The sequence below is a fragment of the Oncorhynchus masou genome, chromosome 28, assembly GCF_036934945.1.
Source record: "Oncorhynchus masou masou isolate Uvic2021 chromosome 28, UVic_Omas_1.1, whole genome shotgun sequence".
Classification (NCBI taxonomy): domain Eukaryota; kingdom Metazoa; phylum Chordata; class Actinopteri; order Salmoniformes; family Salmonidae; genus Oncorhynchus; species Oncorhynchus masou.
The window spans coordinates 62,767,721-62,793,990 of record NC_088239.1 but is presented as its reverse complement, the minus strand read 5'-3'; the positions used below and the strand labels follow the sequence as shown (position 1 = coordinate 62,793,990).

Genomic DNA, 26,270 nt, shown 5'->3' with positions numbered 1-26,270 from the left:
ATACACATTTTTTTCAATTTCCGCCTAAAAGGACTAATCTAAATGCCTGTAGCTCAGGCCCTGAAGCAAGGATATGCATATTATTGATACTATTTGAAAGGAAACACTTTGAAGTTTGTGGAAATGGGAATTGAATGTAAAAAACAACAGTTTTCCCCCTCTACCACCAACTATGAAATGCAACAGAAAGGGTCCACATCTTGCCATCATTCTGGTTAATTCCAATGGTGTCCACAAGATGGCAGCAGTATATGTTTCAGACAGATAACTTGAAGTATGAGCAAACTACATGACATTTAGTGTGAAGTCACCCAGTTACATTTGGGCAAATCACGAAGGACACATTAACATTCACATTACATCTTTCTGCGAGAATATCGTCAAATCTGTATACTTGCACATTTATTTCGTTTTTCAAGTATTAGTAGCCCTATTATAAGTTCAACATTTGCAAAACAAACAGTTTTCATAACTTCATAACTCTCCATATTCTTAGAATTTTTGTCCAAAAGGAAAAGGCTTGCTGTGGCAGAAGGTTAGCAGCTACATTTTACGACAGATAAGGGGTACTCCGGATACTCCCGTAAAGCCCAGCTCATTGGCTATCTAGCGAGCTGTGTTTTACCCCGATTTGTTCTTATTTAACAAAGTTACAGTTGATCAAGTGAAGACCACTCGCGTCATTAGCGTGCCATGAAGGTGTTGCTCTCTGACCAAATTTGTGGTGTCCAGTAGGATATAATACACCCCTAATGATACAGTGAAGTCTGGTTATGTTCTAGGATCTCTGAGGAATAAATACGAATGTGATTTGACTGGTTGAAACAACGTTTAGGGTTAGATTTTCACAGATTCCTTTCTTTGCAAATTGAACGAGTGGAAATACAAAATCGATCGTGCATGCTATATGGACCGTAAATTCAGAGGTGAATTTATCAAACATATCGCGTTGAAAAAAGTGTTTTGTTGATAGGAGCTCTCCTCAAACAATAGCATGGCATGTTTTCACAGTAATAGCTACTGTAAATTGGACAGTGCAGTGATATTAATACGAATTTAAGCTTTCAGCCGATGTAAGACACTTATATGTACCGACATTTGTTGTTTCTCTAAAATCTGCGATCGTGACACAAGGCGCTGCATGATTTACAACTGTCCGGTTGATGGGACGCCGATCCCTAAGAAGTTTTAATGTATAGACAAACGATTGTGCATATTTTTTTGTCAAAAAGTTAATTTATGAAAATCGCTATTTCGCAAGTTTTTTACTGTCATATCCAATACCAGGTGTATCAAACTCCATTATTTGAATGATGCTGTGTCTGCATGTATGTATTACAATTATACACTTCAACAGTGTTTACCACTCCTACTCCTGGGACATCAATGATTACACATTGTAACTATGCAATAGACTAGAAAAATGATTTAAGTAATGGCTGATTTGTAATTCAAATATACAGAATAAAAAGACAGTACATTCATGCCCACAAGCGTGCTGAATGACACGTGGAAGAGAGCGAGGAACCAGATGGGAGTAACTATCCAGGCTGTTTGCTCTGAGACCAGCATAATAATGTAATGAAACAAGCAGGGAGCAGATTTCGAACCCTCAACATTCTAACGCAAAGTCCAGCACGCTATCGACTGTGCCCAAATGTATTAATTGGGGTTGGGGCCGATTGTGGCTAAAAACACTTTATCTATTGGAATCTTTAACATGTGGAAAGGGGGGAAAGTGTTATTACTAGTTGTTCATAAGTGGAGCAGGATGGGCTATTAGCTGTACAATAGACTATTCACCCTTTACTAAAGAATTGTCTAATAGCCGAGCTAGGTGTGATTATTTGGAGCCTTGACCTATATAAAATAACTTAACTGGCTGAGGGAGGCTATGAGGCGTTAATAGGCCTACTTACAATTGCAACTGGTCTAAAATGTAGCATCCGACATAGAACAATCATTTAAAGAAAAAAAGTCTGCACGTTCGATCTAAACAATGGAACTAATAATTAAAGCGCACATTTCTAAATCCCAAACTATAAAAGTAATTGGAAAGGAAGATAGATATAAATTATGTGTGACATTGTGGTTACAATAAAGAATGTAGCCCATCATGCAAATGTATCCTATGAGCAGGGCAATAGTGTTTTTATAGCCCGGCTACTGTTGTGAAAATCCCTCAACTTGCAATGTATTCAATGCTTAAGTACTCTAAAGTGTACAGTTCTAACTCAAAACAGCATTTCTTCATCAAAATCTTTATGCTTTCGTTAATCTTCTTGATCTCTCTTTGTTTGTGGCAATTTTGAGCAAATTGCTCAAGGGCCACAGATGATTAGTCTGTGAAGATGACGTTATTGAATGTCTCGCCAGCTTTGATCCATGCCTGGGCCTGCAGGACGCAAAGTTTTTTGTTTGTCAGACGAATCATTGACTCACTCACGCGTTGAAAAGGAGAAGGGCGAGGAACGAGATGAAGTCACAATCCATGCAAGGCACACCTGTGATCTCTGGAACTCCATCTCCGACAGGCAGAGTCAACATATGTAGCGGGTTGTCAGGTCTTCGGTTCACCCTGACATTTCCATTCCTCTTCTGACAACAGATCAACTGCTCACCAGGCACAGCAAGGGCTGCCCAGACCGTTATGCTGTTCTGCTGTTCCACGGATGTGTAACCGAAGAGAAATATCACTAGTCTGCACAGAATACGTAGCCTTCCCGCTGTGGACATCTATTTCAGCTCCGTTTCGCGCTGCTCTGAGACAAGCATGGAGAAACGAAAATATTCTAATATCATTCAAATTCGTTTTTCAACGACTGCACAAATTTCTTGTTAACAACCTATACTTTTGGCAAGTTGGTTAGGACATCTACTTTGTGCAAGGCACAAGGAATTTCTCCAACAATTGTTTACAGACAGATTATTTCACTTGTATCACAATTCCAGTGGGTCAGAAGTATACATATGCTAAGTTGACTGTGCCTTTAAACAACTTGGAAAATTCCAGAAAATGATGTCATGGCTTTAGAAGCTTCTGATGGGCTAATTGACATCATTTGAGTCAATTGGGGGTGTACCTGTGGATGTATTTCAAGGCCTACCTTCAAACTAAGTGCCTCTTCTAAAGAAAAAAAATCTAAAGAAATCAGCCAAGACCTCAGAAAAAAATTGTAGACCTCCACAAGTCTGGTTCATCCTTGGGAGCAATTTCCAAACGCCTGAATGTACCACGTTCATCTGTACAAACAATAGTACGCAAGTATAAACAACATGGGACCACGCAGCTGTCATACCGCTCAGGAAGGAGACGCATTCTGTCTCCTAGAGATGAACGTTCTTTGGTGTGAAAAGGGCAAATCAATCCCAGAACAACAGCAAAGGACCTTGTGAAGATGCTGGAGGAAACAGGTACAAAATTATCTATATCCACAGTAAAATGAGTCCTATATCGACATAACCTGAAAGGCTGCTCAGCAAGGAAGAATCCAGTGCTCCAAAATTGCCATAAAAAAGCCAGACTACGGTTTGCAACTGCACATGGGTACCAAGATCGTACTTTTTGGAGAAATGTCCTCTGGTCTGATGAAACAAAAATAGAACTGTTTGGCCATAATGACCATCGTTATGTTTAGAGGAAAAAGGGGGAGGCTTGCAAGCCGAAGAACACCATCCCAACCGAGAAACACGGGGGTAGCAGCATCATGTTGTGGGGGTGCTTTGCTGCAGGAGGGACTGGTGCACTTCAGAAAATAGATGGCAACATGAGGGAGGAAAATTATGTGGATATATTGAAGCAACATCTCAAGACGTCAGTCAGGAAGTTAAAGCTCGGTCGCAAATGGGTCTTCCAAATGGACAATGACCCCAAGCATTCTTCTAAAATTGTGGAAAACTAGCCCCATCCCGGATCCGGGATAATAATGCGCCTGCTCTCAAGCTTAGCCTTTTCTTAACAACACTGTCATCTCAGATTTTCAAAATATGCTTTTCAACCATAGCAATTCACTAATTTGTGTAAGAGTATGCTAAGCTAGCTTAGCATTTTGAGTAGCATTTAGCACGCAACATTTACACAAAAACCAGATAACCAAATAAATAAAATCATTTACCTTTGAAGAGCTTCAGATGTTTTCAATGAGGAGACTCTCAGTTACATAGCAAATGTTCAGTTTTTCCTGAAAGAATCTTTGTGTAGGAGAAATCGCTCCGTTTTGTACATCACATTTGGCTACTGAAACGAACCGAAAATTCAGTCACCAACAACGTCAAACTTTTTCCGAATTAACTCCATAATATCGACCGAAACATGGCAAACGTTGTTTGGAATCAATCCTCAAGGTTTTCACATATCTCTTCATTGATATATCGTTCGTGGAAGCCTGCTTTCTTCTCTGAATTCCATGGAAAAATACTTGCAGCTGAGGTTTGCGCACCAATTTCGGCGCAGGACACCGGGCGGACACCTGGTAAATGTGGTCTCTTATGGTCAATCTTCCAATGATATGCCTACAAATACGTCACAATGCTGCAGACACCTTGGGGAAACGACAGAAAGGGCAGGCTCATTCCTCTCGCATTCACAGCCATATAAGGAGACAATGGAAAACGGAGCCTCAAAAATCCTGCTGATTTCCTGGATGCCGTTTCATCTTGGTTTTGCCTGTAGCTCACGTTCTAGGGCATGCACGGAGAATATCTTTGCAGTTCTGGAAACGTCAGAGTGTTTTCTTTCCAAAGCTATCAATTATATGCATAGTCGAGCATCTTTTTGTGATAAAATATTGCGCTTAAAACAGGCACGTCTTTTTATCCAAAAATGATATAGCGCCCCCAGAGTTTCAACAGGTTAAGGACAACAAAGTCAAGGTATTGGAGTGGCCATCACAAAGCCTTGACCTCAATCCTATAGAAAATTTGTGGGCAGAACTGAAAAAGCTTGTGCGAGCACGCTGACTACACCACCCTGACTCAGTTACGCCAGCTCTGTCAGGGGGAAGGGGCCAAAATTCAGTCAACATATTGTGGGAAGCTTGTGGAAGGCTACACAAAATGTTTGACCCAAGTTAAATCATTTAAAGGCAATGCTACCAAATACTAATTAAGTGTATGTAAACTTCTGACCCACTGAGAATGTGATGAAATAAACAAAATATTAAATAAATCATTCTCTCTACTGTTATTCTGACATTTCACATTCTTAAAATAAAGTGGTGATTCTATCTGACCTTATACAGGGACTTTATACTAGGATTAAATGTCAGGAATTGTGAAAAGGTGAGTTTAAATGTATTTGGCTAAGGTGTATGTAAACGTCCGACTTAAACTGTATACTGTTATTTTATTTAACCTTCTGTTTTATACCTTTATATACCTTTTGCTTTGTATATAGACAAACTTACCATCAAAAATCAAATATGGACCTGGTCCCTAGCGAGAAATTGACCCCCACACATGGAGTTTGAGAGGATGCTTAGGACCTGGCTTGCTTGACTGAAGATCTCGTACAATGCTGTGTACTACTCCCTTCACAGAACAGCACATACTGGCACTAACCAGAATAGAAAGAGGAGTGGGAGGCCCTGGTGCACAACTGAACAAGAGGACAAGTACGTTCGATTGTCTAGTTTGAGAAACAGACACCTCACAAGTCCTCAACTGGCAGCTTCATTAAATAGTACCCACAAAACACCAGTCTCAACATCAACAGTGAACAGGCGACTCCGGGATGCTGGCCTTCTAGGCAGAGTTGCAATGACAAAGCCATATCTCAGACTGGCCAATACAAATGTACTTGTCCTCTTGTTCAGTTGTGCACCGGGGCCTCCCACTCCTCCATCTATTCTGGTTAGAGCCAGTTTGGGCTGTTATGTGAAGGAAGTAGTACACAGCGTTGTACGAGATCTTCAGTTTCTTGGCAATTTCTCGCATAGAATAGCCTTCATTTCTCAGAAGAAGAATAGACTGACAATTTTCTGGCCAGTATGAGATGATGGTAGCGGGGTGAACAGGTGCTGTAGGTGTCCTGGAGGGCAGGTAGTTTGCCCCCTGTGATCCGTTGTGCAGACCGCACCGCTCTCTGGAGAGCCCTGTGGTTGTGGGCGGTGCAGTTGCCGAACCAGGCGATGATACAGCCCGACAGTATGCTCTCAATTGTGCATTGTAAGAGTTTGTGAAGGTTTTAGGTGACATGCCAAATTTCTTCAGCCTCCTGAGGTTGAAGAGGCGCTTTGCGCCTTCTCCACAATACTGTCTGTGTGGGTGGACCATTTCAGTTTGTCCGTGATATGTACTCCGAGGAACTTACAACTTTACACCTTCTCCACTAGTCTCTCAAAGCACCTAATGATGACAGAAGTGAGTGCTACGGGACGATAGTCATTTAGTTCAGTTACCTTGCTTTCTTGGGTACAGGAACAATGTTGGCCATCTTGAAGCATGTGGGGACAGCAGACTGGGATAGGGAGATATGGAATATGTCCGAAAAACACACCAGTCAGCTGGTCTGCACATGCTCTGAGGCGAGGGATGCATGATTGATAGATAGGTCAATGATGTGTATTGTATTTTAAAATTGTTTTTTTTTCTAAGTAATTCTTTCCACAGCTTTCCACAAGTTATGCATACACAACAAGAAATAAACATCTCTGATAAATATGTAATCTAACCTATGATCTCATATACTGATATTCAGCACCACAATACATTACTTGTGTTTATGTTGTGTCGCCATAGGATGTGTTTGGGCAGAGTGGGAGTCAGCGTGGGGACGGGACATGGGGTCCCCGCCAGAAAGGCTCGGTGGGACGAGGGGATGTCTTTGTGGTGGACGAGGACACAGACCTGGCTGATCCAATCCTCCAGGGGGGACACCGCAACCCTCAGTGGAAACCCAGCAGTCAGGGCCCCAAAGGCAGCCGTGAGGGCAAGCCTGAGCCCTCCTCCAAACTCTTGGAGGAGAACATCACCACGGACAAGAAGACAAAAGACTCTGGAGGGAGGGGTGTCGGCCTGTTTCCCGCAAAACCCTTGGATGACATCATTATTGATTTGGACCCTGGGTTTTCCCCGAAGAAGCCCTCAGTGGAGTTTCCCCATGTCGATAAGACTCAGATAGAGACCCCCCTGGACCAGGAGCACCCAGACTCTAACCTGCTGAGAGAGGAGGTGGAGTGGCCTCAGACCCCTTCTCAGACTGCCTTCACCCCCACCTCAGAGCCCCCTGCCCCCTGTGGAGGCTGTAACTGAGGAGAGGAGACCCACCACACACATCCCCACCCAGCCAGACCCTGACCAGGCTATCACTGTGGAACGAGGACCAGAAAGCCCACGCACAGTGTCCATCGTACACAGGGAAGGGGATCTGGTTCTGGGCTCTGATGGCCAGATGTATAGGCTCCAGAGAGGGCCCCCAGGTCGAATGGGGCCCCCAGGAAAGGAGGTAAGTGTCTTCAACATCTTCCTCAACTTTTTCGCTGTGCCAGTGCTCATGTGTCATGTTGTGTAACTTTTAATGTTCATGTTTATGGAGGGTGATGCTTACTGCTTGGGACAGTTCATTAGTGGTTTTGATGTTAGAGCAGAGATCGTTGTCTTGCTTACCACTTTTTTTTATGTAAACAAGAAAACAAACCTAACATCATAATAATAGTAATAATGATTATAATATTAATAACTTTATTTGTCTAGCGCTTTTCAATACAAGTAACAAAGTCCTTCACATCATAAAATAATGTGTGGAGCATTATGAAATCAGAAAATATATTCTGTGTTTGGCCTTTAGGTTCGACATCAATCTGAATATAATCAACAGCTTTGATCTTGTTAAAACATGAGTTAACCCTGATGTCTTTCATGTTCCTCTCCTTACATTAGCTACTCCACAGCTCCAAATGGCACCATAAGTGTCAATGCCTTCACTGCATTAGTCGCAGCAAGCATATCAACAAGCCTCTTTGATTGGTGGAGGGGGCGTGAAGCCGCCAGAACCAGACCCAGATGGAGCAACATCTGGCCCATTTTGGTCCTGGTCCTGGAGCCTCAGCCTGGCTCTCTTGCTGCTATAAAAGCCTGGGATCACTCGGCACCATTACTGTGATTTATCCCGGCTGTATCGAACATGATAGATGTCCTGCTGGCCAGGAGTAAATGGCTCTGTAGTGGAGAAGGCTGCAATAATTAAGCCCCCTCATGTAAAGCAAGGCTATGGTCTAGATGTCCTGGCGATTGTGTTGTATGTCAGGCCTGCGGAGGGTGTGTGTGTGCTTGCGTGTGTGTGTGTGACTGTTAGGTGAGGCTGGTCTGGCTATAGCTCCCTTAAATGACATGGACGGCATTTGAGGAATTTTTATGTCCTCGTTGCATGTAAATCTTCCGTGATATTTGACGTGACATATACACTGAGTGGACTAAACATTAGGAACACCTCTTTCCATGACATAGATTGACCAGATGAATCCAGGTGAAAGCTATGATCCCTTATTGATGTCACTTGTTAAATCTGCTTCAATCGGTGTAGACGAAGGGGAGGAGCCAGGTTAAATAATGATTTTTAAGCCTTGAGACAATTGAAACATGGATTGTGTATGTGTGCCAGAGGGTGAATGGGCAAGACAAAATATTTGTAATTTTTTTTAACGGGGTATGGTAGTAGGTGCCAGGCGCACCAGTTTGAGTGTGTCAAGAACTGCAATGCTGCTGGGTTTTCATGCTCAACAGTTTCCCGTGTGTATCAAGAATGGTCCACCACCCAGAGGACATCCAGCCATCTTGACACAACTGTGGGAAGCAATGGAGTCAACATGGGCCAGCATCCCTGTGGAACGCTTTCGACACCTTGAGTCTATCTATGTCCCAACGAATTGAGGCTGTTCTGAGGGCAAAAGGGGGTGCAACTCAACATTAGGAAGGTGTTCTTAATTAATCAATCAGTCAAATGTATTTATAAAGCCCTTTTTACATCAGCAGATGTCACAAAGTGCTCATATAGAAACCCAGACTAAATCCCCAAACAGCAAGCAATGCAGATTTAGAAGCACGGTGGCTAGGAAAAAACTCCCTAAAAAGGGAGGAACCTCGGAAGAAACCTATAGAGGAACCAGGATCTGAGGGGTGGCCAGTCCTCTTCTGGCTGTGCCAGGTGGAGATTATAAGAGTACATGGCCATTAAAGCCAGATCGTTCTTCAAGATGTTCAAACGTTCGTAGATGACCAGCAGGGTCAAATAATAATCACAGTGGTTGTAGAGGGTGCAACAGATCAGCACCTCAGGAGTAAATGTCAGTTGGGTCTTCATAGCCAAACATTCAGAGATCGGGACAGCAGGTGCGGTCGAGGGAGAGAGAGAGGGAGGGAGAGCGAGAGGGATGTTTTGTACACTCAGTGTATGATAGCTGACTAAAAAGACCAGAACCTGCTGCCCTATATACATAGACATTGAATCACTGGTCACTTTATTAATGGAACATTGGTCACTTTAATAATGGAACACTGGTCACTTTAATCATGGAACACTAGACAATAATAACGTTTACTTAGTGCTTTACTCATCTCATATGTATATGCTGTATTCCATTCTACTGTATTTTAGTCAATGCCACTCCGACATTGCTCGTCCTAATATTTATGTTTCTTAATTCCATTCTTTTACTGTTAGATTTGTGTGTATTGTTGTGAATTGTTAGATACTACTGCACGTTTAGAGCTAAACGGTGGGGAGGAAGTCTTTTAACTGTCATAGGCAGCGGGCCGTGGTGGAAACCCTGGAAACTTTACAGGGGTCAGCTGCTCTCCTCTGGCTGCCTGTCTCAGTCTGTTAATAGTGGACAGAGTAGATGTTGTAAAACATTTGGTAGTTCATGTTTATAACAGTACGATATTAAGCAGTAGATGCATATGATGGGCTCTTTGTCAACACTCATTTGGATTTTAAGTTTAGTCTGTTAATCAATGTGTTGTTGTTTTTTGTTGTGCTTAAGCTTACAAGAGCATTGGTTACTTCACGTTTGATTGTATGATACAGGAGCTACATCTCTGTATATGAGAAGTTTAGAAGTCCTCTGCACTCCACTACATCTCTGAATGAACTTGACTTAATGTCTCACATGTTCTGTTCTCTTTCTTTTCTCATTTACTTTCTCCAGGGCTTTCCCGGTCACGCTGGCTTACGTGGGTTTAAAGGTGACAGGGTAAGAGGAGCTGACATTTTGGAATGACTTGAGGTGGCTTCAATTTATGACAATGGCCTTTGAGTTACTCTGCTTGACTTTTGAATGCACCTTAACTTTGTCTTTGTAAATGATGGAACTGCGTTAGGATCAGAGCATGAGTAGCTAATTGTTTTACGACTGAAGTTGAGATAATAAGTCATGTGTTTACAACAATAAACCCCTAGCTTTTCAGCCTCTCTTTGACTACAAGTCCTCCTGTAAAATCTCTCACAGTCCATTATGACTGACTGTATGACTTCAGCTTACTCATTCTAGGTGTAGATAACAAGTACCTATGATGTTTCTCACAGGGCCAGCTGGGGCCTGAGGGGCGTGCAGGGCGACAGGGGGATCCAGGCCCCCCTGGCCCACCTGGTCTGCCGTCCTTCTACCTGTGGAAGAACACTATTGAGGAGTGGGCTGCTTTTCGGGTGAGTTGACAACCCCCATTCCATCCCAAATCCTACTCCAACCTCACGCTCACGCTTTACCTAGAATTAAATATTTCTAAAAACTAAAATCATTTGCGACAAACCATTCACTAAACCTCAACCAAATCTTGCAATGAATAATGTGTAAATTGAGCACGTTAAGGAGACTAAACTGCTTGTTGTAACCCTGGACTGTAAACTGTTATGGTCAAAACATATAGTTGCAACAGTAGCTAAGATGGGGAAAGGTCTGTCCATAATAAAACGATGCTATGCTTCCTTGACATCACTATTAACAAAACAAGTTCTACAGGCAATAGTTTTGTCGCACCTGGATTACTGCCCAGCCATATGGTCAAGTGCCACAAAGAGGGACACAGGTTAATTACAGTTGGCCCAGAACAGAGCAGCACAGCTGGTCCTTAAACGTACATGGAGAGCTAACATCAATAACATGCATGTCAATCTCTCCTGGCTCAAAGTAGAGGAGAGATTGACTGCATCATGACTTGTCTTTGTGAGAGGTATTGTCGTGTTGAATGCTACTACTGGCACACAGCTCAGATACCTATGCATACCCCACAAGACATGCCACAAGAGGTCTCTTCACAGTTCCCAAGTCCAGAACAGACTATGGGAGGCACACAGTACTACATAGAGCCTTGACTAGATGGAACTATGTTCCACATCAGGTAACTCATGCAAGCAGTAAAATCACATTTAAAAACAGCTACAACTACACCTTATGGAACAATGTGAACTGTGAAGAGACACACAGGGACACACACACACATACGCACACACACACTAGCACACACACTCTACACACACGTGCATTGTATTGTACATATGTAGTGGTGTAACAATGTTATATGATGTACTGTTTTATTTTGGGGGTTTTGTATGATGTAAGTGCCTTAATGTGTTTGGACCCCAAGAAGAGTAGCTGCTGCCTTGGCAACAGCTAATGGTGATCCCTAATAAATACTAATACCTCACCCCATCTCACTTAAAATCAGCCTCACTCCAACCCCCAACTCAAACCTGTCACATGTCAACTCCACCCCCAAATCCCACCCCCAGCAATAACCCAACCTTGCCCCAACTCTCCCCTAAAGGCGTCTGCATACTAGGTTCAGTTTGCTCCTAGCAGAACGCGGCTAGGTGAAGTGAATGCCTGTGCCTTGCATACTCCTTTATAAGACCTTCGCTTGAAAAACTAGAAAAAGGTGGCAGTAGTACTGTTTGTCCCTTTTGAGATGACGTAGCCTCAATGTAGTCAAAATTAATCTTAGATAAAACTCAAGAAATCTGTAATTAATTTTCACATTTTTGCTGAGGAGGTCTTTGTCGCAAACTTTTATATCCAACTAATATGTTTGATGCAGCATTTCTCAAGTACGAAAATCAATCCTAAAAATATATACACAAACTGTTTCGGATGGGAAACATGCAGATGCCTTACCTCAACTCCACAAGGACATACAGTATTAGGCCCTATAGACTGCCCGTGCAGGGTTGCAAAATTCTGGTAACTTTCCCCGAAATTCCCAGGTATTGCCCAGAGGTTTTCCCAGGCTCCCTAGCTGTACATTCTTTGACCCCACACTGCTGGTGGGTGTGAGCCGGTGCTCCATCTATCCCTCATCAGTTTAATCCCCCTGCCTGCTCTGAGTCTGAGACTGACCGCAGCTGCAGGCCGTATAGTACAGCATGACTATCAGCGTGACAGAAAACTGCATGGCCATTATTGAATAAAGATGCTGTGTAAGAATAAAAGGCCATTTGTTACTCTGGGCTTTGAACTGAGCCATGTGGTCAGACAGCGATCAGATACTGCTATCTATTTCAAATGAGTTGGGATGATAAAACTAGCTTTGATTTTAGCCCCAGTGCTTTTTCTTGAGAGAATAAGGCACAGAAAAAAATAAGAAAACCAGGTCTGAAAACAGCTGACACTTTTATTTATGAGTGAAATGTCCCATGAATATGGCAATGCTATGAATTATGGTTGAAGGAATCAATATACATTACATTTTCTTATCGTTTTGATTCCTGACTAATTTGTCATGTCTCCATGTTTCTTCCAGCAAACATCTTTCTACCATTTGCTCTATGCTGGCTGGCCTGTAAGTAATGGACACCCATGACTAGGACTAGACTGGGAATGCATCCCAAATGGCACCCTATTCCCTATATAGTGCACTACTTTTGACCAGAGCCCTATGGGTCTTGGTAAAAATGGTGCACTATAACAGGAACAGGGTGCCATTTGGGAGACATTAAGGGTCTTATGCAGTATATGGGTCATAAAATACAGCAGGATGTGTTTTGGTTCTTCCTGGCACTGTTTTCTTCTCTGTGTGCTTGCAGAGGGAGCAGGGACCCCCAGGACCAGCTGGGGAGATGGGAAAGACAGGCCCACAGGTGAGCGAAACCCCTTCCCTGCATATTTGGTCCTACTTTAGGTTTGGTAGAGAGTCTCATCATCTGGGTAGTAATACCATGAATACTGGTTTAAATGATGATGCAGTTGAGATGAATGCCTGATCAATGAATCAACACTCAGCAAAAGTGTTGATTCATACTGTTTGACCTATTGTGAGTTACACATTTTTCTGTCTCTGCCTGTCTGTCTTGCCTCCCCCTCTCTCTTTCTTTCTCTCTTTCTTATCCCACCCAGGGGCCAACAGGGGATCCTGGCCAACGAGGGCCTCCAGGAATAATTGGAGAAATGGTACTGATGACAGGAGCAATGTTTGTTGTCGTACGCACATCCTTTAAAAGTGTACATACTGTAAAAATAACAGAAAGGCCTGCACACTATATTTCAATCCAAGATGACGTGATGAAAATCCTCTGGATGGAAACGTTGCCATTAAAGGTGATCATTAGGATCATAGAGTGTGAGGGTCTTTCTGTTGTCAAATCAAAATAGCATATTTTTGAGTACTGATGACATCCGTTCTGGGTTTAGGCGCATTACTGTTATACAATAACACCCAATGACCCCATTGTTGTCCCTGGGAAATTGGTCAAATCAAAATGTTTTGCAGCTGAATTAATAGATGCCATAATGCTATGAGGATTTTACTGTACTAAACATGTACTCAAAGAAAGCGTGGGAGAATCTGTTTAGCGGTTAGCACTTTGTAGAGCTAAAGGTATTAGCATCTCAGGCTCTTCCCACATCCCTCACAACCACACAAACACATTGGCACAAGGCTTGGAGCCTGATTTCCAAGCTGTGGCTTTGTGGCAACAGAAAAACACATGCTATGTTGTGTCTTAGCCAGTCAGAGACCTCAGCTGAACTGAGCACTGACGCTACCAGCCTAACAAGACGGCCCACATCATAGACTGCTGAGGTTTTGGGTACAGTTGTAAACACTTCCTCTCCCTCCCCAATACGAAAGCTACGATGTCTGGGCCGTGTGGCAGAACACGTGGCGTGAAGAATGGCTGTATTGTGTGTGTGTGTGTGTGTGTGTGTGTGTGTGTGTGTGTGTGTGTGTGTGTGTGTGTGTGTGTGTGTGTGTGTGTGTGTGTGTGTGTGTGTGTGTGTGTGTGTGTGTGTATGTATATACACAGATACAGTATGTATATGTGCTAGTGATGCACTGATATGACATTTTTGGCCAATACCGATATCCAATATTTTTCTTGCCAAAAAACCCATAACGAATATTTAACAATTTAGCAGCCTTTTAAATAGTTAACATGGACACAGTGGTCTAAGGCACTCAGTGCAAGAGGCGTCACTACAGTCTCTGGTTCGAATCCAGGCTGTATCACAATTGGCCCAGTGTCGTTCGGGCCGTCATTGTAAATATGGATTTGTTCTTAACTGACTTGCCTAGTTAAATAAAGGTTATTTTGTTGGCATTTACGTATGTCCCCATTACCAGTAAAACACAATCTAAACCTATTTCTTTAACTTACTTGCTGTGCGGTTTTGTTGTTCATTAGTTCAGTCGTTTCATTCTCAACCAGGATTTCTATGGAAGGCCGCCTGGGTCTTTACGTGTCAAAAAAGATACACGTTAAATAACACTTTTTGACGTGTCAAATAACACAACATAATCTGTTTCTGTAGCTATAGTTAGATAGCTAACTATATAGCTAGGTATCATCATCTAAAATAACCCTAATTTATAAGACAGTTCTTATTTGATTAATGGTTGTCAGACCCAACCATGTGAAGCTCGGCACAATAGTGGACTTAGTGGTTAACCTTCAAAATAAAAGTATGGCATAATTCTACTATTTATATTAATTTGCATCACTGTCAATGACATACTTTTATTTTTCAGGCAAACTGCAAATTCCACTATTGTGCCTTATTGTGGCTAGCTTCACAACACATAACCCAGTCCGGTCGAGCCCCACTAGGCAGATGAAGCTAGCTGGCTGCTTATAACGTTAGCTTTGGGCAACAGGGTTAAAGAGTTGGCTAGCTATTTATTTTCATGAACTGAAATTCAATTTCAATTGGCGATCATCAAGTGGAAACATAGCTAATACTTACTCACAAGGATTCCCAAATCATTGCTTAGAATAAATAAATTACTACAGTTTCTAGTGGCTGGTTGTATTGGTGCTAGCTAGGTACCAAGCTAGCTTTGCTTGTTTGCATACTTTTTTTGTACAACTTTGACAGTGCTATTGTATCTTTTTTGGCACGCAAATACCCAAACGGCGTTCCATAGTATGTATGTTGTGAAGCTAATAGCAACGACACTATTACTGTGTAACTCCGGTAGGGCAACATCTGAAAAATAGAGTACTTGGTAGTGTGTAACGGTGTTCGACCAGTCGGCGAAAGCCAACATCACCCACGACAGAAAACATTTGATTGAATTACATTATCTTGGCTTTAATGGATTTCCCCTTTGAGTTGTCTCTCTGAAATGTTCTTACTCTTTCAAACGACTGCTCGATTTGACTACTCGATCCACACAGCAGACATTGTGTGAGTTAGGTTAGGAATGCTGTTTAGGAATGCTGTGTTGCACGTGTAGCGCTAAATTTTACATGGCGTCATTACGTCATGTACCTACGTTATATAGGTATGCACAGTACCTTTGACATCGTTTTTTAACATCGGCGTTAAACTAGACATCGGCCGATACCGATGTTGGCATTTTTAGCTAATATCGTCTGATTCCGATATGTTCACCGATATATAATACATCCCTAATATGTGCACCTGAGAACTCATTTATCAGTCTGGCGAGCTTCTGCATGTACAATATCAATTACTGTCCACACACACATACGCACGCACACACAAACATAAAATATCAATCACTTTTCAGGCCCAGAAATATAACAGTCCACACTGTCCAAACTGCCAATAGTTAACAGGTGTTTAAGCTATCTGATTTGTACATATTCTCCACATGTCTGCAGTGCAAGTTATTGATTACAAGGGGGTCTAAAGTCTAACATAAAGATAAACAAATAATGCCACAACTTCTCATCCTCTTGATAAGCTCTCAGTGACACCCTATTGGGCAGGGTGTCTTAAATAGCATTCCTGTACAGTACTAGTCAAAGGTTTGGACACACCTACTCATTCCAGGATTTTTCTTTCTTTTTAGTATTTTCTACATAGTATAATAATAGTGAAGACATCAAAACTATGAAATAACACATTGAATCATGTAGTAACCAAAAAAGTGTTAAGTCAAATCAAAATATATTTTATATAGCCACCCTTTGCCTCGATGACAGCTTTGCTCACTCTTGGCACACTCTTGGCATTCTCTCAACCAGCTTCATGAGGTTTCATGCATTTCAGTTAACAGGTGTGCCTTCTTAATTTGTGGAATTTCTTTCCTTCTTAATGCGTTTGAGACAATCAGTTGTGTTGTGACAAGTTAGGGGTGGTATACAGAAGATAGCCCTATTTGGTAAAAGACCATGTCCATATTATGGCAAGAACAGCTCAAATAAGCAAAGAGAAACGACAGTCCATCATTACTGTAAGACATGAAGGTCAGTCAATCCAGAAATGTCAAGAACTTTTAAAGTTTCTTACAAGTGCCATCACAAAAATCATCAAGTGCTATGATGAAACTGTCTCTCAGGAAACGAAAACCCGGAGTTCCCTCTGCTGCAGAGGATAAGTTCATTAGAGTTAACTGCACCTCAGATTCCAGCCCAAATAAATGCTTCACAGAGTTCAAGTAACAGACACATCTCAACATCAACTGTTCAGAGGAGACTGTGTGAATCAGGCCTTCATGGTCAGATTGCTGCAAAAAAAACTAAAGGACACCAATAATTAGAAGAGACTTGCTTGGGCCAAGAAACATGAGCAATGGACATTAGACCGGTGGAAATCTGTACTTTGGTCTGATGAGTCCAAATGTGAGATTTTTGGTTCCAACCCCCGTCTATTTGTGAGACGCAAAGTAGGTGAAAGGATGATCACCGCATGTGTGGTTCCCACCATGAAGCATGGAGGATGAGGTGTGATGGTGAGGGGGTGCTTTGCTGGTAACACTGTCTGTGATTTAATTAGAATTCAAGGCACACTTAACCAGCATGGCTACCACAGCGATACGCCATCCTATCTGGTTTGCACTTAGTGGGACTATCATTTGTTTTTCGACAGGACAATGACCCAAAACATACCTGCAGGCTGTGTAAGGGCTATTTGACCAAGAAGGAGAGTGATGGAGTGCTGGCCTCCACAATCACCTGGCCGCAACTCAATTGAGATGGTTTGGGATGAGTTGGTGTAACGGTTTTCTTGTGTTGAAGGAGAGGCGGACCAAAACCCAGAGTGGTTTCTATTCATGGTTCTTTAATAAAGAAAAAACTATACATGAATATACTAACAAAAACAATAAACGTGCGAAAACCTAAACAGCCCTATCTGGTGCAAACACAGAGACAGGAACAATCACCCACAAACACACAGTGAAACCCAGGCTACCTAAGTATGATTCTCAATCAGAGACAACTAATGACACCTGCCTCTGATTGAGAACTATACTAGGCCAAAACATAGAAATACCCAAATCATAGAAAAACAAACATAGACTGCCCACCCCAACTCACGCCCTGACCATACTAAATAATGACAAATCAAAAGAAATAAAGGTCAGAACGTGACAGTACCTCCCCCCCAAATGTGCTGACTCCGGCCGCAAAACCTTGACCTATAGGGAGGGTCTGGGTGGGTGTCTGTCTGTCCGCGGTGGCGGATCTGGCGCAGGACACGGACCCCACTTCACCAACGTCTTAGTCCGCCTTCTTGTCTGCTTCCGTGGCCTCCTAACCTCTGGGCTGAGGGGCTTTGGGCTGAGGGGCTCTGGCGCCTCTGGGTTGAGGGGCACTGGCGGCCCCTGGCTGACTGGCGGCACTGGCGGCCCCTGGCTGACTGGCGGCCTCTGGCTGACTGGTGGCACTGGCGGCCCCTGGCTGACTGGCGGCACTGGCGGCTCCTGGCAGACTGGCGGCACTGGCGGCTCCTTGCAGACTGGCGGCACTGGCGGCGCTGGGCAGACTGACGGCACTGGCGGCGCTGGGCAGACGGGTGGCTCAGACGGCGCTGGGCAGACTGGCGACTCTGATGGCGCTGGGCAGACGGGTAGCTCAGATGGCGCTGGGCAGACGGGAAGCTCCGGCAACGCTGGAGAGGAAGGCTCTGGCAGCGCTGGACTGAGTAGCTCTGGCGCCTCTGGAATGAAGGGCTCTAGCTCCTCTGGACTGAGGGGCGGGAGCTCTGGCAGCGCCGAACAGGCGGGAGACTCTGGCAGCGCTGGAGAGGAGGAAGGCTCTAGCAGGGCTGGACAGGCGGGAGACTCCGGCAGCGCTGAATAGGTGGGAGACTCCGGCTGCACTGGAGATAAGGAAGGCTCTAGCAGCGCTGGACAGGTGGGAGACTCCGGCAGCGCTGGAGAGGAGGAAGGCTCTGGCAGCATTGGACAGGCGGGAGACTCCGGCAGCGCTGAACAGGCGGGAGACTCCGGCTGCACTGGAGAGAAGGAAGGCTCTAGCAGCGCTGGACAAGCGGGAGACTCCGGCAGCGCTGGAGAGGAGGAAGGCTCTGGCAGCACTGGACAGGCGGGAGCACCTGTAGGGATGAGACAGAGAGACAGCCTGGTGCCGGGGGCTGCCACCGGAAGGCTGATGCGTGGAGGTGGTACCGGATAGACCGGACCGTGCAGGCGCACTGGAGCTCTTGAGTACCGAGCCTGCCCAACCTTACCCGGTTGAATGCTCCCGGTCGCCCTGCCAGTGCGGCGAGGTGGAATAGCCCGCACTGGGCTATGCAGGCGAACCAGGGACACTGTGCGCAAGGCTGGTGCCATGTAAGCCGGCCCAAGGAGACGCACTGGGGACCAGATGCGTAGAGCCGGCTTCATGGCACTTGGCTCGATGCTCACTCTGGCCCGGCCGATACGCGGAGCTGGTATGTACCGCACCGGGCTATGCACCCGCACTGGGGACACCGTGCGCTCCACCGCATAACACAGTGCCTGCCCGGTCTCTCTCGCCCCCCGGTAAGCACGGGAAGTTGGCGCAGATCTCCTACCTGGCTTCGCCACACTTCCTGTGTGCCTCCCCCAAGACATTTTTGGAGCTGACTCTCGGGCTTCCTACCGCGCCGCCGTGCTTGTCTCTCCAACTCCATTCTCCTATACCCCTCTTCACACTGCTCCAGCTCCGGCACTCTTCCTGGGTCGACCGCCCACCTGTCTATTTCCTCCCAAGTAGTATAGTCCATACTCTTGCCGTCCAAAACGTCCTCCCATGTCCATTCCTGCCTGCCACCACGCCGCTTGGTCCTGTTGTGGTGGGTGATTCTGTAACGGTTTTCTTGTGTTGAAGGAGAGGCGGACCAAAATGCAGCGTGGTTTCTATTCATGGTTCTTTAATAAAGAAAACTATACATGAATAGACTAACAAAAACAATAAACGTGCGAAAACCTAAACAGCCCTATCTGGTTGAGACACAGAGACAGGAACAATCACCCACAAACACACAGTGAAACCCAGGCTACCTAAGTATGATTCTCAATCAGAGACAACTAATGACACCTACCTCTGATTGAGAACCATACTAGGCTGAAACATAGAAATACCCAAATCATAGAAAAACAAACATAGACTGCCCTCCCTAACTCACGCCCTGACCATACTAAATAATGACAAATCAAAGGAAATAAAGATCAGAACGTGACAGTTGGACCGCAAAGTGGAGGAAAAGCAGCCAACAAGTGCTCAGCATATGTGGGAACTCCTTCATGACTGTTGGATAAGAGAATGCCAAGAGTGTGCAAAGCTGTCATCAAGGCAAAGGGTGGTTATTTGAAGAATCTAAAATGTATTTAGATTTGTTTAACTTTTTTGCTTACTACCTGATTCCATATTTTTATAGTTTTAATGTCTTCGCTATTATTCCACAATGTAGAAAATAGTAAAAATAAAGAAAAAACCTTGAATGAGTCGGTGTGCCCAAACTTTTGACTGGTACTGTATATTGCACCACTTTTGAGCCCTATATATAGGAATAGGGTGCCATTTGGGATGTAGCCCAGGTGTGTTATGTGTCCTCGCTGTGTCACAGGTTTACACAGTCTCGGATCGGTAATGTCACAGAACCATAGACTCTGAATGGGTGATAGTGTCTCTGTCATGGATCCACAGCCTTTGATTGGGTGATGGTGTCTCTGTCACAGATCCACAGTCTCTGATTGGGTGATGGTGTCTGTTATATTGCAGGGTGAGCCGGGCCAAAAGGGCGTGGTGGGCAGAGCAGGGCTCCATGGGAAATATGGAGAGAATGGGCTGGACGGTCAGTCTGGGATGCCGGGTGACCCTGGGCGACAGGTGAGGGCACCACTTGGTGATTACATGATAACCTTCTTATTATGAACCCATCTGTTCTCAGAAACAACCGTTCTAGCCATTCCCTATATTTAGTGTACTACTTTTGACCAGTAAGTATTTCCTAAGAAGTGCACTATATAGGGAATAGGGTGCTATTTCTGTTTTATCTCTGATTATATCAATGATTGCTGTCTCATTTTGCTTAGGGACCCTTCGGGTATAGGGGAGAAGGTGGTTCCAAAGGAGAAAAAGGGGACGAGGTAAGGGGGTTGGATAGTGAAACAATGCCCTTATAATTTCTGAAATATTGGTCTAATGAGTGTACCAATGAAGAGCACAAGTGGTGTGTACTTTCTATGAAGTACATACAGTGCCTTGGGAAAGTATTTCAGCCTTTTTATTAAATTGATTAATTACAAACAATTCCTCAGAAATCTACACACAATACCCCATAATGACAAAACGAAATCAGGTTTTCAGAAATGTTTGCAAATGTATACAAAATAAAAAAACAGATCCAGGTGCATCTGGTTTCCACTGATCATCCTTGATATGTTTCTTCAACTTGATTGGAATCCACCTGTGGTAAATTTAGTTGATAGGGCATTAAAAACATTTTTTTAACCAGGTAGGCTAGTTGAGAACAAGTTCTCATTTACAACTGCCACCTGGCCAAGATAAAACAAAGCAATATGACACAAACAACAACACAAAGTTACATATAGAATAAACAAACATACAGTCAATAATACAACAGAAAAAGTCTATATACAGTATGTGCAAATGAGGTAGGATAAGGGAGGTTAGGCAATAAATAGGCCATTGCGGTGTCCTGTCTTTGGCTATGCCAGATTAAGTGATATGACATGCTATTCTATAAAATAATTTATCCGTAATTAATATCACCTGATTGAGCTAATCATGTAAATGTAATTAACTAGAGAGTCGGGGCACCACAAAATAATATTTATAGAGCTGTTATCTTCCGAATAAACCCTTAAAGACCTAGTCATATTTTACATCAATAGCAGTCAATATTAATTATCACCTTAATTCAGTCTCATCTGAAAGTTGTAAATTCTTGGTTATCTTCACGAACCCTGGCTAACAAGTTGAATCAGCAATACAAAATTGGGTTTCATTATTTATTTACTAAATACCTAACGAATCACACAGAATTGCATATACACAGAATTAATCATACCTTGATTACAAATTATGTCATAAGGGAAACCGTCCCTAGCGGGCGGAACTGGAAGGAAAGGCGGCCGAAGGAGGAATTGGCTTTGGGATTGACCAGTGAAATATACCTGCTGGAGCGTGTGCTACGGGTGGGTGCTTCTATGGTGACCAGTGAGCTGAGATAAGGTGGGGCTTTACCTAGCGAAGACTTATAGATGACCTGGAGCCATTGGGTTTGGCGACGAATATGAAGCGAGGGCCAACCAACGAGAGCATACAGGTCGCAGTGGTGGGTAGTATATGGGGCTTTGATGACAAAACGGATGGCACTGTGATAGACTGCATCCAATTTTCTGAGTATATTGTTGGAGGCTATTTTGTAAATGACATCGCCGATGTCAAGGATTGGTAGGATGGTCAGTTTTACAAGGGTATGTTTGGCAGCATGAGTGAATGATGCTTTGTTGCGAAATAGGGAGCCGATTCTAGATTTAATTTTGGATTAGAGATGCTTAATGTGAGTCTGGAAGGAGATTTTACAGTCTAACCAGACACCTAGGTATTTGTAGTTGTCCACATATTCTAAGTCAGAAGTGAGAGTAGTGATGCTGGACGGGCGGGCAGGTGTGGGCAGCGATCTGTTGAAGAGCATGCATTTAGTTTTACTTGTAAAGTAGCTGGAGGCCACGGAAGGAGAGTTGTATGGCATTGAAGCTCTTCTGGAGGTTGGTTAACACAATGTCCAAACAAGGGTCAGAATTTTACAGAATGGTGTCGTCTGCCTAGAGCTGGATCAGAGAATCACCAGCAGCAAGAGCAACATCATTGATGTATACAGAGAAAAGAGTCAGCCCAAGGATTGAACCCTGTGGCACCCCCATAGAGACTGCCAAAGGCCCGGACAACAGGCTTGAAACACTGAAGCTGTTGAGTCTGCCAATAAGAATGTGCACCCATGGCCAGCTCGGAAACCAGATTGCATAGGATAGATTGGGTAGGATAGATTTATGTCTGTAGCAGTTTGGGTCTAGAGTGTCTCCCCCGTTGAAGAGGGGGATGACCGTGGCAGCTTTCTAATCTTTGGGGATCTCAGATGATATGAAAGAGGTTGAACAGGCTAGTAATAGGGATTGCAACAATTTTGGCCGATCATTTTTGAAAAGAGGGTCCAGATTGTCTAGCCTGGCTGATTTGTAGGGGTTCAGATTTTGCAGCTCTTGGAAAGGCCACAGCTGTCTATATAAGGTCCCACAGTTGACAGTGCATGTCAGAGCAAAGAACAGTCAGAGCAAAGAACACAGTGGCCTCCAACATTCTTAAATGGAAGAAGTTTGGAACCACCAAGACTCTTCCTAGAACTGGCCGACCGGCCAAACTGAGCAACCGGGGGAGAAGGGCCTTGGCCAGGGCAGTGACCAAGAACCCAATGGTAACTCAGACAGGGCAATAGAGTTCCTCTGTGGAGATGGGAGAACCTTCCAGAAAGACAACCATCTCTGTAACACTCCACCAATCAGGCCTTCATGGTAGAGTGGCCAGACAGAAGCCATTCTTCAGTAAAAGGCACATGACAGCCCGCTTGGAGTTTGTCAAAAGGCACCTAAAGACTCTCAGACCATGAAAAACAAGATTTGCTGGTCCGATGAAACCATGATTGAACTGAATGCCAAGCATCACGTCTGGAGGAAACCTAGCACCATGCCTATAGTGAAGCATGGTGGTGGCAGCATCATGCTGTGGGGATATTTTTCAGCGGCAGGGACTGGGAGACTAGTCAGGATTGAGGTACAGATGAACGGAGCAAAGAACAGAGAGATCCTTGATGAAAACCTGCTCCAGAGCGCTCACGACCTCAGACTGGGGCGAAGTTTCACCTTCCAACAGGACAACAACCCTAAGTATACAGCCATGTCAACACAGGAGTGGCTTCGGGAGAGGTCTCTGAATGTCCTTGAGTTGCCCATCCAGAGCCCGGACTTGAACCCAATCAAACATCTCTGGAGATACCTGAAAACAGCTGTGCAGCAACGCTCCCCAGCCAACCTGACAGAGCTTGAGAGGATCTGCAGAGAAGAATGGGAGAAGTTCCCCAAATATAGGTGTGCCCAGTTTGTAGTAGAAGTCGACCGAGTATGATTTTTCAACGCCAATTCCGATTATTGGAGGACCAATGACATAATGACAATTACAACAATACTGAATGAACACTTATTTTAACTTAATATAATACATCACTCAAATAAATTTAGCCTCAAATAAATCATGAAACATGTTCAATTTGGTTTAAATATTGCAAAAACAAAGTGTTGGAGAAGAAAGTAAAAGTGCAATTTGTGCCACGTAAAAAAGCTAAGTTTAAGTTCCTTGCTCAGAACATGAGAACGTATGAAAGCTGGTGGTTCCTTTTAACATTAGTCTTCAATATTCCCAGGTAAGAAGTTTTAGGTTAAGGTTATTATAGGAATTATTGGACTATTTATTTCTATACCATTTGTATTTCATATACCTTTGACTATTGGATGTTCTTATAGGCACTTTAGTATTGCCAGTGTAACAGTATAGCTTCCGTCCCTCTCCTCGCTCCGACCTGGGCTCGAACCAGGAACACATCGACAACAGCCACCCTCGAAGCATCATTACTCATCGCTCCACAAAAGCCTTCGGCCCTTGCAGAGCAAGGGGAACAACTACTCCAAGTCTCAGAGCGAGTGACGTTTGAAACGCTATTAGCGCACACCCCACTAACTAGCTAGCCATTTCACATCGGTTACACCAGCCTAATCTCGGGAGTTGATAGGCTTGAAGTCACAAACAGCGCAATGCTTGAAGCATTGTGAAGAGCTGCTGGCAAAACGCACTAAAGTGCTGTTTGAATGAATGCCTGTGAGCCAGCTGCTGCCCACCACCGCTCAGTCAGACTGCTCTATCAAATATCAAATCATAGACTTAATTATAACATAATAACACAGAAATACAAGCCTTAGGTCATTAATATGGTCAAATCCGGAAACTATCATTTTGAAAATAAAACGTTTTTTCTTTCAGTGAAATACGGAACCGTTCCGTATTGTATCTAATGGGTGGCATCCATAAATCTAAATATTCCTGTTACATTGCACAACCTTCAATATTATGTCATAATTATGTAAAATTCTGGCAAATTAGTTCGCAACGTGCCAGGCGGCCCAAATTGTTGCATATACCCTGACTCTGCGTGCAATGAACGCAAGAGAAGTGACACCATTTTCCTAGTTTAATATTGCCTGCTAACCTGGATTTATTTTAACTAAATATGCAGGTTTAAAAATATATACTTCTGTGTATTGATTTTAAGAAAGGCATTGATGTTTATGGTTAGGTACATTCGTGCAACGATTATGCTTTTTTTGCAAATGCGCTTTTGTTAAATCATCCCCCGTTTGGCGAAGTTGGCTGTCTTTGTTAGGAAGAAATAGTTTTCAAAGTTCGCAACGAGGCAGGCGTCCCAAACTGCTGCATATACCCTGACTCTGTTACACAGAATCCAAGAGAAGTGTCACAATTTCCATAGTTAAAAGAAATTCATGTTAGCAGGCAATATTAACTAAATATGCAGGTTTAAAAATATATACTTGTGTATTGATTTTAAGAAAGGTGTTGATGTTTATGGTTAGGTACACATTGGTGCAACGACAGTGTTTTTTTCACGAATGCGCTTGTTAAATCACCCATTTGGCGAAGTAGGCTGTGATTCAATGATAAATTAACAGGCACTGTCGTTGCACCGATTATGTGCAACGCAGGACAAGCTAGATAAACTAGTAATATCATCAACCATGTGTAGTTAACTAGTGATTATGTTAAGATTGATTGTTTTTTTTAGATACGTTTAATGCTAGCTAGCACCTTATCTTGGCTCCTTGCTGCACTCGCATAACAGGTAGTCAGCCTGCAACGCAGTCTCCTCGTGTAGTGCAATGTAATCGGCCATGATCGGTGTCCAAAATTGCAGATTAACGATTGTTATGAAAACTTGAAATCGGCCCTAATTATTTAGCCATTCGATTAATCGGTCAACCTCTCGTTTGTTGTGTCATACCCAAGAAGACTCGAGGCTGTAATCGCTGCCAAAGGTGCTTCAACAAAGTACTGAGTAAAGGGTCTGAATACTTACGTAAATGTGATATTTCAGTTTTTTATTTTTAATAAATGTGCAAATTTCTAAAAAGCTATTTTTGCTTTGTCATGATGGGGTATTAAGTGTAGATTGACGATGAAAAAACACATTTAATTAATTTTAGAATAAGGCTGTAATGTAACAAAATGTAAAAAAAAGTAAAGGGGTCTGAATACTTTCCAAAGGCACTGTATGTATAATGCTTTATAATGTATTTTATAATGCCTTATAGGGCCTTATTGGAGCCAAGGGCCCAAGAGGACATATTGGAGAAGTGGGCGAGAAGGTAAGACTCAAGTATGATTGCTGACTATTGTTCCTTTATTACTGAATTAGTCACACTGAATTAAAGTCATCCCCGGTCCCCAGTTATCACTGGTCTAGATTATTATTTGGAATATGCTGCCCCTTAGTGGAAAGATGAAGTACTATGAGAGCTGG

At 43.5% G+C, this 26,270-nt stretch overlaps 1 protein-coding gene across 1 annotated transcript in view; it reads left to right on the top strand.

Annotated features, from left to right (window-relative positions):
• Positions 1-26,270, top strand: part of LOC135517035 (collagen alpha-2(I) chain-like) — a 93,652-nt gene that overhangs the window by 27,645 nt on the left and 39,737 nt on the right. Inside the window, exons 8-18 of the mRNA XM_064941065.1 lie at positions 2,609-2,676; positions 6,739-7,170; positions 7,220-7,444; positions 10,146-10,190; positions 10,523-10,642; positions 12,733-12,771; positions 13,016-13,069; positions 13,326-13,379; positions 20,384-20,491; positions 20,698-20,751; positions 26,062-26,115. Coding sequence (XP_064797137.1) covers positions 2,609-2,676; positions 6,739-7,170; positions 7,220-7,444; positions 10,146-10,190; positions 10,523-10,642; positions 12,733-12,771; positions 13,016-13,069; positions 13,326-13,379; positions 20,384-20,491; positions 20,698-20,751; positions 26,062-26,115 — 1,253 coding nt within the window. The remainder of the gene's footprint in view (positions 1-2,608; positions 2,677-6,738; positions 7,171-7,219; positions 7,445-10,145; positions 10,191-10,522; positions 10,643-12,732; positions 12,772-13,015; positions 13,070-13,325; positions 13,380-20,383; positions 20,492-20,697; positions 20,752-26,061; positions 26,116-26,270) is intronic.